The sequence below is a fragment of the Peromyscus maniculatus genome, chromosome 12 (genome assembly GCF_049852395.1).
Source record: "Peromyscus maniculatus bairdii isolate BWxNUB_F1_BW_parent chromosome 12, HU_Pman_BW_mat_3.1, whole genome shotgun sequence".
Classification (NCBI taxonomy): Eukaryota; Metazoa; Chordata; class Mammalia; order Rodentia; family Cricetidae; genus Peromyscus; species Peromyscus maniculatus.
In genome coordinates, this window is record NC_134863.1 from 4,635,253 (window position 1) to 4,646,529 (window position 11,277).

Here is an 11,277-nt window from a genome sequence, read left to right on the forward strand (position 1 = left end):
TTGTTAGAGTCACTGTGACCATGGTGGACCCAGTGGAATACCTCAGGAACAGCCCCTCTCTCCAAGTCCCCAGCTTAATCCATTTGCAGACTAAGGCAACATATTCACAAGTTCTGGCCATTTGGATATAGACATCCTTGAGGGGATATTATTTCGCCCACTACAGGGTAGAAATGATATTTTAGAAATAATGTCTAAACTCTTCCACATTTGCTCTGTCCCCAGTAGACCTACAGATTTGCCAATATCACCATACCTCAATCAAGGTAAAAACCAGACAAAAGCACTCCGGCAAGTGAAAGGAATCCAAAGGAAAATGGATTTCTGCATACGGCAAAAAGATACAAAGAGTAGCTGACTTCTCATCAAAGATGATTGAGGGCAGGTGCTGGGCATGACGGGACAGGCCTGTGATCCCAGCACATGGGAGATGTGAGAAGAGGACAGGGAGGGTTCAAGGTCATCCTACCACATCATCTCTTTGAGGTCAGTTTGGGATACCTGAGACCCTGTCTCAGAAGAAACAAAAGTAGGAACAGTTTGGGATACCTGAGACCCTGTCTCAGAACAAACAAAAGTAGGAACGGTGGAGGCCATCCCCAGTGGAATAACGTCTTTATGTGATCAGGCTGGGAGACTGCACACACCCAGGAGTCCATTAACAGCAAAAGAGACCATGCCTGATTAAAGGTGGGATGAAAGCCTTTCTAGATAAACATGGATAAGATGACCCACAGTTTTCAGCCCCGAGCTTCAAGAAATACCAAAAGAAGGTCTTTGTACTGAAAATAAACAAATATTGATGGAACTCAGTTCTTTCCAGGTGAAGGAGATGCTAAACAGATGGGTAAACATGAAAAGCAATGTAAAGGGAGAGTTGTAATATTTCACCCTGGCATAAAAGATGTCACATCGGCTGGGCATTGTGGTACGTGCCTGTTATCTGAGTACATGGGAGGTGGAGACAGGAGGATCTGGGAATCAAGGCCAGTGTCAGCTATATGAGAACATGCCTCTAAAAAGGGAAGAAAAAGCTAAAGCTAGACATGGTGACAAACGCCTGTACATGAATAACGTGGGAAATAGAGGTTGGAATGATCAGGAGTTCAAGGTCATTCGTTTCATAGCCAGTTTGAGGTTAGCCTGGACTACATCAGACCCTGTCTCAAAAACAAAGTAAACAAACATGTCTAAGAAAGGCAGGTGCCTGGCATGGTGACTCAGACTTGTAATTCCAGGACTCAGGAGAGTGAGGCAGGATGATCACTGGAAGCTTGGGGCCGGCCTGGATTACAGTAGGCCACTCTGTTTCAAAGAAGCAAACAAAAAAGGTAAAGGACAGGGAGGGAGGGAGGGAAAGAGAGAGAGAGAGAGACAGACAGACAGAGACAGACAGGCAGACTGATAAGGAGTGGAAAATGGAAAAGGAACACCAGTGGGTACAGCTTAGGAGTAGAACACTTGGCTTGCCCAGGAGGACCTCCTCCTAATTAATCTTTTCGTTTTGTTTTCTGAGACAAGATTTCTCTATATAACAGTCCTGGCTGTCCTGGAACTCACTCTGTAGACCAGGCTGGCCTCGAACTCACAGAGAACCACCTGCATCTCCCTCCCTAGTGCTAGAATTAAAGGTGTGCACTACCACCACCTGGCCCTAATTAATCTTAATTGCAGCTACAAAGGCCATATTTGCAATTTTACAAGTCTCAGGCTAGGACTTTGATACGCCTCTTTGAGGGACATGCAAACACACAGGTATACTAAACACCGTTGGTTCTCCTGGTTCTGGATATTTAGAGGTTGAGCAGGCAGGGCAGATACAGCCAAAGTCAAAGGTCTTCCATGACCGTGAGGCTGGAGGTGAGGGTGGACCCCTTTGCAGCTCAGGTGTTTAGAGCTGGGGAAGATGGATTGGAAATGTCAGAAAAAGCCAGGACCCACGATGCCCTCTGCTGGGCCGCCCCTCCCCTGTCCAGTAGGACAGAGGCGTCTCCCTCTCCTTGCTGTCCTTGCTTGCTAGCAGGCTTGGACCAGGCCATCAGGATTCCCCTGATTGCATTCTTTCATGCCAGTGCCTTTTCTACAGCAAACGCCTGCTAATGCCTCCTTTATCACGGAATTAGGGGATTTGAGGCCGATTGCACAAAGGGTCCTCGATAGCGCGGTAATCAAACGCCAATCGGCCCCATCTCAGGCAGGCAGGGGAAGAAAGCGAGCACCGGGGATTAGTGCGGGTTCGCTGCCAGGCGGGGCCGAGATAGCATCGGCGCGGCTGCAGGCGAAGCTTCGGGAAGGGCTTCAGCAGGCCGAGGAGAAAGGCCGGCTTAGCGCCTCGCACCGAGGATTCTGAAACCATTAGAGGGGATTAACACCCAGGTTAATCTGCTTTGGCCGCTCAATTGTCACAAGCAGGGAACATTCCTGAGTTGGAGAGACCTGGGGTCTCAGTTTCCCCAGCAGTGGCATGTTTAAAGGCATAGGTAGAGAGAGGTCCTTGGAAGAGCCCAATGAGTGGATTTGGGCAGCTGCCAAGTGTGAAGCCCAACTGCTACCCTCCTCTGTGGACCACCAGGGAATACAGCATACAGCCTCTGTCCTTTCTGTCCCAGGCAAAAGGAAGGGCATCCCTTGCCCCTTTATGGACCCAAGCCATAGTGAGGCTCCAGTTTTCCTAGTTTGGGTTCCTCAAGAAGGTGCACATACTTCCCATTGTGCAGGGCCAGGAAGCAGGCTGCAAGCTGGAAAGATGCCGAGACAAGCAAGAAACCACCGTTTGCAGCCCCCCCCCCGCCCCTAATTTTTCCCTTGTGATCACTTTCCAAGGAAGAACCATGAAACATATTTGTTGACTGACTCTCTGACAAGGCTGATGTGACACCACCTTCTGCCCCACCCCCTTATCTTTAGTCTTTCTCTTTAGGTGGAGCAGGGCGAGGCTTTGGTGGCTATGGCCTCCGGATCTCAGTCCCTGGTCTGCATCTGGGTGTTCTCATCTGATCAATGAGGCTGGCCCACCGGAGGCAGGGCCAGGCCAGGCCAGGCTAGCACGCAGCCGGTCCAGCAGTGCAGCCTGTGCACATTGCTGTCTTCCATAGAAACACGGCTCCCTCCTGCAGCTACGGACAGGGCCAGAGCAGGGGACTCAGAGATGTGCCTGCACCTGGTCTCTTCCTCAATGGAAATACAAACATTGTGCCTTTGACAAACCCACAATTGCAACAGGTGGCTGGACTGGAGCTAGCCAGTACGGAGGATGTGGAGGCCAGCATAAGAAATTAGTGGAGCCTCTTTGGTCCTCAACCTGTGCCCCCAACCAGCACTGGACCATTAAGATACAGCGGAAGGCAACGATAAGGTGTCTTTCCTGCCTTCATTTAGTAATGACTAATGACTTTGCAGTCTAGTCTCTGTGGAGGGGACACAGCGGGAGAGCCACGTTGTCATCTGTGAGTTTGGAAATGAGCTCACGGGAAGACAAACGGGTGAGAGGGTAGTTCTGGAAAGAGGATTCGGCTCCTGACCGCACAGGGTTACACAGGACCTAGTGGGCCGTTAGAATCACAGGACAAAGATGGAGAGCCAGGAAGCGTGGTCCAGGAGGAAGGAATCGGGGTGGAACTCTGGGACTTGGAGGGGAGGGTCCCTTCACACGGAGGGGTTAGGAGCTGCCGGGTGGCTGAGGTGGCCAGTGTAGTGGGGCTTGCAATCGATCGCGGGAAAATCCAAGGACGAGGAGTGCCCGCGAGGATTAGGCAGGCTGCCGAGACCAAAGCCGCAGGACAGGGAGTCAGACACACAAATGCAATTCCTACGCCCGCGGCCGTCCGCAGGGCGCGTGCGCGGCCCCTGGCCACGGGCGCGGCCTCGTGACGCCATAAGCAAGCGCCGCACGGCATCCGCGCTGGCTCCCTCCCGCTCTGCATAAAGCGTATCTGCCTCCGAGGCTGTACCTCTCTTACTCCCTTGTTCCCGAGGCCTTGGAGAGCTAGCTCTTCCTCCGGAAGGGAACCCCGGGAAGCCTCGCTCGAGCACACTCTTCTGAGCCCTCTATGGCCGCATGTCGAGGCGGACGCAACGCCTCTCTGGTGTTCTGCCCTGTCCGTCCGGATCAGCTTTTGGATCATGGTCACAGGCGTTTTACATTTTTCTTGTTTGAGCCCCGGGAGAGCGCGTGCCGCGGTGGAGAGGGCCTGGCTCGCGGCCAGCTTGTGTAGGTTTGTGTGGACCTTTGCGCAGGCTAGCCAGAGAGCCTGAGCTACTCCTTTTTAGTCAGTGCCTGAAAACCGCCCCGGAGCGCTAGGAGGCTGCGCTGCTCTGGCATTGAGGCTGATGAGGTAGGCATTTCAGCAGAGCTGGGGACCAAAGGAGTGAGGTGGTTAGCCTCCTGGGGTCGCGAAGGCAATGCCTTTGGAGAATAGGGTGCTTAGGTAGGAGCTTCCAGGCTAAGCGTCGCCAGTGGAGGATAGTGTGTGATGGGTATGACTGGCCTTCACTGAGAAGACAAATATGACAGCTATGTTAAAGGCCACAGTGGTCCCCAGACCAGGAGAATGTTCTCAGGTATTTGCCAGGGGAGTGTGTGAGGAGGGAAGTTCTCAGAGCCACGCTCTCCAATGTTTACTCCATCAGCCTTTCAGGCTAACCCTCCTCTGCCTGAATGTCCTTCCCTTGTCCTAGGTGTGTCCAGGACCTGGTGGTCCCAGATCTCGAGGAAGCTAGGAGTTCCTCAGCCTCTAACTGTGCCTTATACCTATGAATTTATAAGTCCAGGAATCTGTCTGTGGAACAGGGAATTAAAAAGCCAGCAAGAAAAATATTGAAACCTTCAAACTGAGACTGTTTTCTGAGTGCTGGAAGGGATACAACATGCTTAAAATGAGACAGTCCCTGGACTGGGGGCATGGCTCCGGTAGACTGTATGCAGGCTTAGCCTCTTTGGGCCTATGAGTTCCATCCTTAGTTTTAAAAATGAAGCAGGAACCCCCTCCCTCCACCCCGTGTGGCTTTTTTGGATACTAAACTCTGATGCCATTCATCACCTGCACAGGGACACAGGAAATCCCAGGGATACCTACACAGCTACAAGAGGAGCTTCAGAGTTTAGAATAGAGCACGAGGACATCTGCACGAGGTCCCCTGCTCATCTGTGGGGTTGTCGAAGACCTGCCCTGGCACAGTTCTGAGGATCGTGTGCCCCTGCTGTGTAAACTCTATCACCTCCAGGGAGTCTTCCCAACAGGCTATGCCTCTGGGGTTTTCAGAAGAGGCAGGGCCCAGTCTGGAAGCTGGGTTTGTTCTCGCGTAACCTCTTGATCAAAGACCTACGTATCCTCCACTGCTACCTGGATAGGCAGCTCCAGCCCAGAGGTGTCTGTGTGTCTGCCATCGGTCTGGCAGCCCTCCTGGCTGAATGCACTTGGCTCCTGCAGACCCCTACCTTCCTCTCCCAAACGGTTAGCTTCCCAGCTTCTTAGAGGTTTCTAATGGGTACCTAGACACTCCTTCCTCTCCTCCAGGCTCAACCACTATGACAAGGCTTCCATCCAACGGAGCCTATGGTGTGGGTCCACCAGGGCACTGTATTCAATCCTCGGAGAAATGAGACCTAGTCTGCTCACCATCTCTGACTGGCTGAGGCACAGAGGATCCTGGGACAGTCAAGGGCCATCATGTAACCTGCCTGAAGCCCAGTACACTCATGGAGCCTTCCTTCAAAGGGCATGGGCCGCTGTGTAATACAGTGGGTGATGGTGTCACTCTGACCAGTGGTCAAAGGGACTCCTCCTGGGCAGCAGCTGGGCTTCACCTATCTCAGAAGCACCTGGGGAGACTGGAAGCCACTTGTGAGGTTGCCAGGTTCCAAGTTCCCTCCCTACAGGGATATTTCAGCCACGCAGCCTAATGGTGTGCAGAATCTCTTAACTCCATTTCCCAGATTAGGTACTTGGGGTTAGGTGACTTGCCCAAGGTTATGCAGAAATCGAGGGAGTAGCAGAGCATGACTCCAAGAAGGGGGCAGACCCCAAGGAAGCCTGCACTGCTTTACTGCTGCAGCCAAGGTGGAGTTCAAGTGAGTGGCCTGGGTCTCGGTCCTAGCTCCGGTTTAAGAAGCACGGGCAGCCCCTAGTGGAGGTAGAGGGAATAGGCTTTGCTGCTAGGGTGGGGGTTGGGGGCGGGGGCTTTCTCTGCTGAAGAGGACTGGGATATCTGTGACCACTGAGATCAGTCTGCCCAAGGCTTCCACACCACACCTACCTACGTGTGGCCCCCATCTGCTCCGCACTTTTTCCCTACCGCATGCTCCGCCTAGGCTTCCTGGCTGCCAGTCTTGCTCAAAGCCCCAGGCCTACAGGGAAGCTCCTTCTGTCAAAATAGGGTTTTTTTCCGGGGCTGGACAAAGGCTTGTAACCTCAGCCTCCCACCCCCAGCTTCCAGGTAGGAAGCTGCCTCTGTCCCAGCATAGTTGGGCGCACCTGTTGGCCATGTCCTGCCCATTGAGCTCCTCCTCTTGGTCCATGGTTCTGGCAGAGCAGTCAGGGCCGCAGTGACCTTAGGCTCAGCTGTATGGCCTCCGGCCTCGAACTGGCTCTCATCTGTGCCTGGGCTGTGTGAGGCAGGGAGCCTCCAGCTAGGGAATACCTGCTTGATGTTCAGGGGCAGGGATTGAGACACCAAGATGTTCCCTGTCCTGCTTGAAGAGCTACCTTTTACCCTGGGAGAAGCCCTCCCTATCATTTTGCTGCTTATAATCTTTTTTTTTTTTTTTTTTTTTTTTTGGTTTTTCGAGACAGGGTTTCTCTGTGTAGCTTTGCGCCTTTCCTGGAACTCACTTGGTAGCCCAGGCTGGCCTCGAACTCACAGAGATCCGCCTGGCTCTGCGTCCCGAGTGCTGGGATTAAAGGCGTGCGCCACCACCGCCCGGCTGCTGCTTATAATCTTAAAGGACACAGGGTCAAGTGTCTCCATGCCTCAGCCTCAAGCACTTCCTAGTATCCACTCCCTGCAAAATCAGTTCCGATAGAGAGGCTGGGTTGGCCATGCCACAGGTTAACAGGCCAGGAAGTCCTAGAACCAACTCTTAGGGGCAGAGGCACCCCAGGAGCATTATCTCCTGCCAGCCCTCTACCCTGCCCACCAGTCCCGAGGACCTTGTGGACACAGCCTTCAGTTGACAGCAGGACCTCACTTGCCCCGTAAGGAAGGTCAGGAAGAAGCACAAACTCCTTTGGTTCCAAGTACGTCACTAGGGCTGTCGGGCTCCCCACTGCTCTGTCCACTGTCTTCAGGTGGAGGGCAGGCCGGCCCGAGGTGGCTCAGTCACCAATGCCCCCCAGCTACAAAGGGATGGATGGACAGGACAGTGCGACAGGATCCGGTTTATTCTCCTTGGCAGGGTGGTCCTGAGTGGCAGGCGCCACCCTGTCCCGGGCTGAGGGAGGGCCCGAGGGCCATTTAAGGCCAATGGCGGGAGAAGCAGGGGGGCATGTAGCCCCTGGAATGCGGTGAAGCCAGGCCGAGGCCCGGAGGCAGCTGTGGTAGGCCAGGGCAGGGCGCCCCTGCCGTCGGGGGGTGGAAGGCACCGGACTGTAACCTGACCATGGCTCCAAGGCCATGGACCAGGGCACACAGGCGCCCCAGGAAGTGGGGCACAGGGTCACATGACACAGAACATGAAACAGGGACATGGCTCACAAGCAAGCACATGGATAAGTGAGCACATATTCACAGGCCAAAGACACCCAGCCATGGCCAGGCTGGACACAGACACAATAGTACAGTGTCACACAGAGACCACATGGGAGACACCATGAACAGACTAGGCCACAGAACTTAGGGACAGGGGAGGGGTCTTTTGGCACTACTGCACTGGAATCCTAGGAACAGGTGGCGGGCTGGTCTGGAGGAGCGGGACACCCCGCTGCCGCCGCCGCCGCCGCCCCCTCTCGGATTAGTCCGTCTTCCAGACTTTATTGAGCAGCTTCACCACCTCATCATAGATGATGAAGACGATGGCCACGTCCAGGCAGACCCGGCCCAGTCGGGGAACAGTGCCCTTGTAGAATCTGGGAGAGCAGAGGGTCTGAGGTGAGAACCGAGGAAGGAGCGGCCAGGGGAGGAAGGGGCGTTCTCCAGACCCCGGGAGGACTGAAGAACGACAGCCTAGGGCAAGAGGAGAGAAGGCCAGAGGGGCCTGCCTTATTCTACTCACGCCTTGGGCCCCTCATTCTTCAGGATCTGCAAGCCACAGTCCAGTGTGTTCCGGTATTTGTGTGCCTCCAGGCCCTGTAGGACACCAGAGGGCGGCAGTGCTTGGCCACCAGCCCGTCTGGGGCCGCTGTCCCCGCCTTCTCAGCCCCCCACCCCTACCTGCATCCTGGTCTTGATCACATCCAGAGGCGTGTTCCCAAAGACACTGGCCGCACCGGCAATGGCTCCAAAGACCCCCGTGATCAGTGGGTTCATAGGTTTGTTGGGGTTGTCTCCTGGATGTGAGTACAGTTGTGGTCAGAATACCGGGGTAAGTCAGAAGGGGGCTTTGAAGGCTAGGAAGAACCTGGGGCAGGGCCCACGAAAGCACTCCCCGCGTTCTGGTCCCCAAGAACAAGCGAGCCTTCAGGGTTTGGAATGGGTCTCTGGGCCATGGGTGTACCTCGGTACCAGTTGCGCAGTGAAGTCATGACGAAGAATCGGATAGCTTGGTTTGAGCCCTGCTTCAGTACAGTAGCTGTGAGGCCTTGGTATGTTCCCTTTACCCCTGGGGGCGGCAGACATGGGGTCAAGCTGGGGCCCTCCAGGTCCCACCTGTGGGCAAGGGGGACCCACTCAAGCAGAGGCTCTTCCCCTTGGCTGAGGTCTCGATTCTCCGGGGCTTACCTTGTTCCCGAATAATCTCCCGAACTCCGTGGAAAAATCCTCGGTACTTGGGGTTGGGGGAAGTCTGGTCATGGATGAACTTTACCTGAAATGAAGGATGCAGAGCCCTGATTCCTGGCCACCAGCAGACCCACGGCCCACCAAGGTCAGGTCAAGGCTGGGGAACCCCAGCTCTTCTGCAGGAAATGCCCCCCAAGGCTGTTCTGGAGTCCGGCTACATAAGGGCCTCAAGACCTCAGAGGGCTCCCCAGGTCGAAGGGCCTCCAGCATCACATTTGCTATTCTGTAAACTTGGGATAGTGAGTTAGGCTAGGTTTTCTATCTGTAAAGGCAGCTATAAATACTTTGCTCAGCTGGGCCTGTGGCACACGTCTTTAATCCCAGCACTCAGCAGACAGATGGGGCAGATCTCTGTGAGTTCAAGGCCAGCCTGATCTACAAAGTGAGTTCCAGGACAGCCAGGACTGTTACACGGAGAAACCCTGTCTTGACAAATCAACAAAACAGGACTGTTCATGTTTTTGTTGTGGATGGGCAGCCTCTGCAGGATCCCCTTTCTGCCACCACCCCTAAGACGCTCACCATGAATCCGGTGTGCATGTGTGGGGACCCTTCCCACTGTGACAGTTTCCATGGGGCACATGGCCCTGAAAGCCCGGGATTCTCCACGAGCCTCACCCACACCCTGGCTACCCCCGACAGCCTCAATTCCTCACCTTGATGGTCTCCATGGGGCACACGACCATCACTGCCTCCATCACGCCTGCGCCCAGACCACACAACAGCCCTCGACTGCTGTCGAGCCGACCCTGGGCATCCCGCATGTGGTTGCTGAGGAACTCGAACGTCCCGAACCTAAAGAAGAAAGCACGTGAGAGGGCCGCTGAGACCACTCCCTCTGGGGTCGCTCAGGCAGAGCCGAGTCTCACCTGACAGCCGCCTTGGGGATGGAGCCGTAGAGCAGGGAGCTGAGGCCGCGGTACAGGCCCAGGACGCCATGGCTGCGGACAGTTTGCCGCACGCAGTCCCCTACGGGGAGGCGCGGTCAGGACCCTGGCTCCTCCGCCCCGGGGTGCCCCCCACGCCACCCCGCGGCCGCCCCTCCTCACCGATGCCCCGGTAGCGCGGTGGGTTCGCGCGTTCATCCAGCTGCAACTGCGTCTTCACGTACTCGGTCGGGAAGGTGATGCAGATTTCTATGCCTCCCGCCAGGCCGCCTGCAGGGACCGAACGCTCGGGGCTAGGGACACCCTGGCCGGGTGGACCCAGGCGCCGCCGCCGCCGCGCGGCCCCTCCCCCGCCCGGACTTTGCCCGCCTCGCGGCCCGCTGCGGGACGGCGCCCACGCCCCCACCCGGTGGTCTCCACCTGGAATGCCCGAGAGACTCCCGGGGAGAGCTGGCGCGTGGGCTGGGGGCCCGGGTCGCGCCCCCGGCGCCTCCGCCCCTCCGGAAGTTGGGCGGGGCCTGGGCGTCCCCGGCCCACCCGGAAGCGCGGTCGGACAAGCGGCTCGGAGTCGGGGCTCCGAGGGGCCCACCTGCCAGGATTGCCTTCCCGGGGTGCGTCAGCTTGGCCTTCCCGGACCCGGGCGCGGCGGCCGTCAGAGCGCGGGGCGCGCGGGGCGCAGCCATGGCGGGGAGGAGGAAGGGCGCCCGGCGTCGACCTCGGGTCCGAGCCTCCGCGGCGGGGCACTCGGGAGGCGGCGGGGCCGGAGGCTGCTGAGACGGCGACCGGTTCTGGTTCTGGAGGCGGGACGGTCACGTCAGCTCCCGGGCTCCGCCCCGCGTGGCCTGAGCTGAGCCCCGCCCACGTCCCGCCCCGTGCCAGCCGGGAAACTGAGGCTGGGGCGGGGTGCGGCGGAGGCTCGCGTCGGGGCGGGGAGCAGAGAGCAGCCAATGGTCGATGCCGGGTCGCGGGAAAACGGAGAACCTGGGGTCTGGGGGCGTGGTCTCCAGACAGCGGTGCTGAGCCAGGGCGGGTAGCAGTGGGTCAAGGTGCAGTGTCTGGAAGTCCTGGAGTGGAGACACGTGCGTCTGCAGCGCGCCGTGGGCTTAAGGTGGGCCTCGAGGGACAGGACTCCCCAAGATCCCGGAGGCGGTAGGGACACATCCTCCCCTGTCGCGTGAGGCCAGCCGTCTGGACACATTGTAGTCACCGAGCTTGGCCTTCGTGCACCCTAAGGGGCCGGGCGAGGATCACTCCGCCCCTCCGGGATCCGTCCGGAAACAGAATTCTCCTAGGCAGGTTCCCCGGACAAATGCAGGTTCCCGTTCCTCTCGGGTTCTGGCAAATCTTCAATGGCTGAAGGGCCGGTTAAGTTGGCCTTTGTTCCTCCTACCCACACAATCACCAGGCAGAGCTGCTTTGCTCTGATAAACATGTTTTAATATTCATGGTCGGCAGG

General features: G+C 56.7%; 1 protein-coding gene across 2 annotated transcripts; it reads right to left on the minus strand.

Moving 5' to 3' along the window:
* Nucleotides 1-7,358: 7,358 nt before the first annotated feature.
* On the minus strand, nt 7,359-10,911 carry Slc25a1 (solute carrier family 25 member 1). 2 transcript variants are annotated; one of them, XM_076548451.1, is made up of 10 exons: nt 10,803-10,911; nt 10,411-10,615; nt 9,984-10,091; nt 9,804-9,903; nt 9,591-9,729; nt 8,875-8,959; nt 8,651-8,755; nt 8,368-8,483; nt 8,210-8,283; nt 7,359-8,063 (listed from the first exon to the last, which is right to left on the minus strand). In XM_076548451.1, the coding sequence occupies exons 2-10, from the start codon at nt 10,502-10,504 to the stop codon at nt 7,949-7,951; spliced, it is 936 nt and encodes a 311-aa protein (XP_076404566.1). In that variant the 5' UTR covers nt 10,505-10,615; nt 10,803-10,911; the 3' UTR covers nt 7,359-7,948. The 2 variants fall into 2 exon arrangements, with proteins under 2 accessions (XP_076404566.1, XP_006983598.1); XM_006983536.4 differs by lacking the exon at nt 10,803-10,911 and having other exon boundaries at nt 10,411-10,665.
* Between the last annotated feature and the right edge of the window lie 366 nt (nt 10,912-11,277).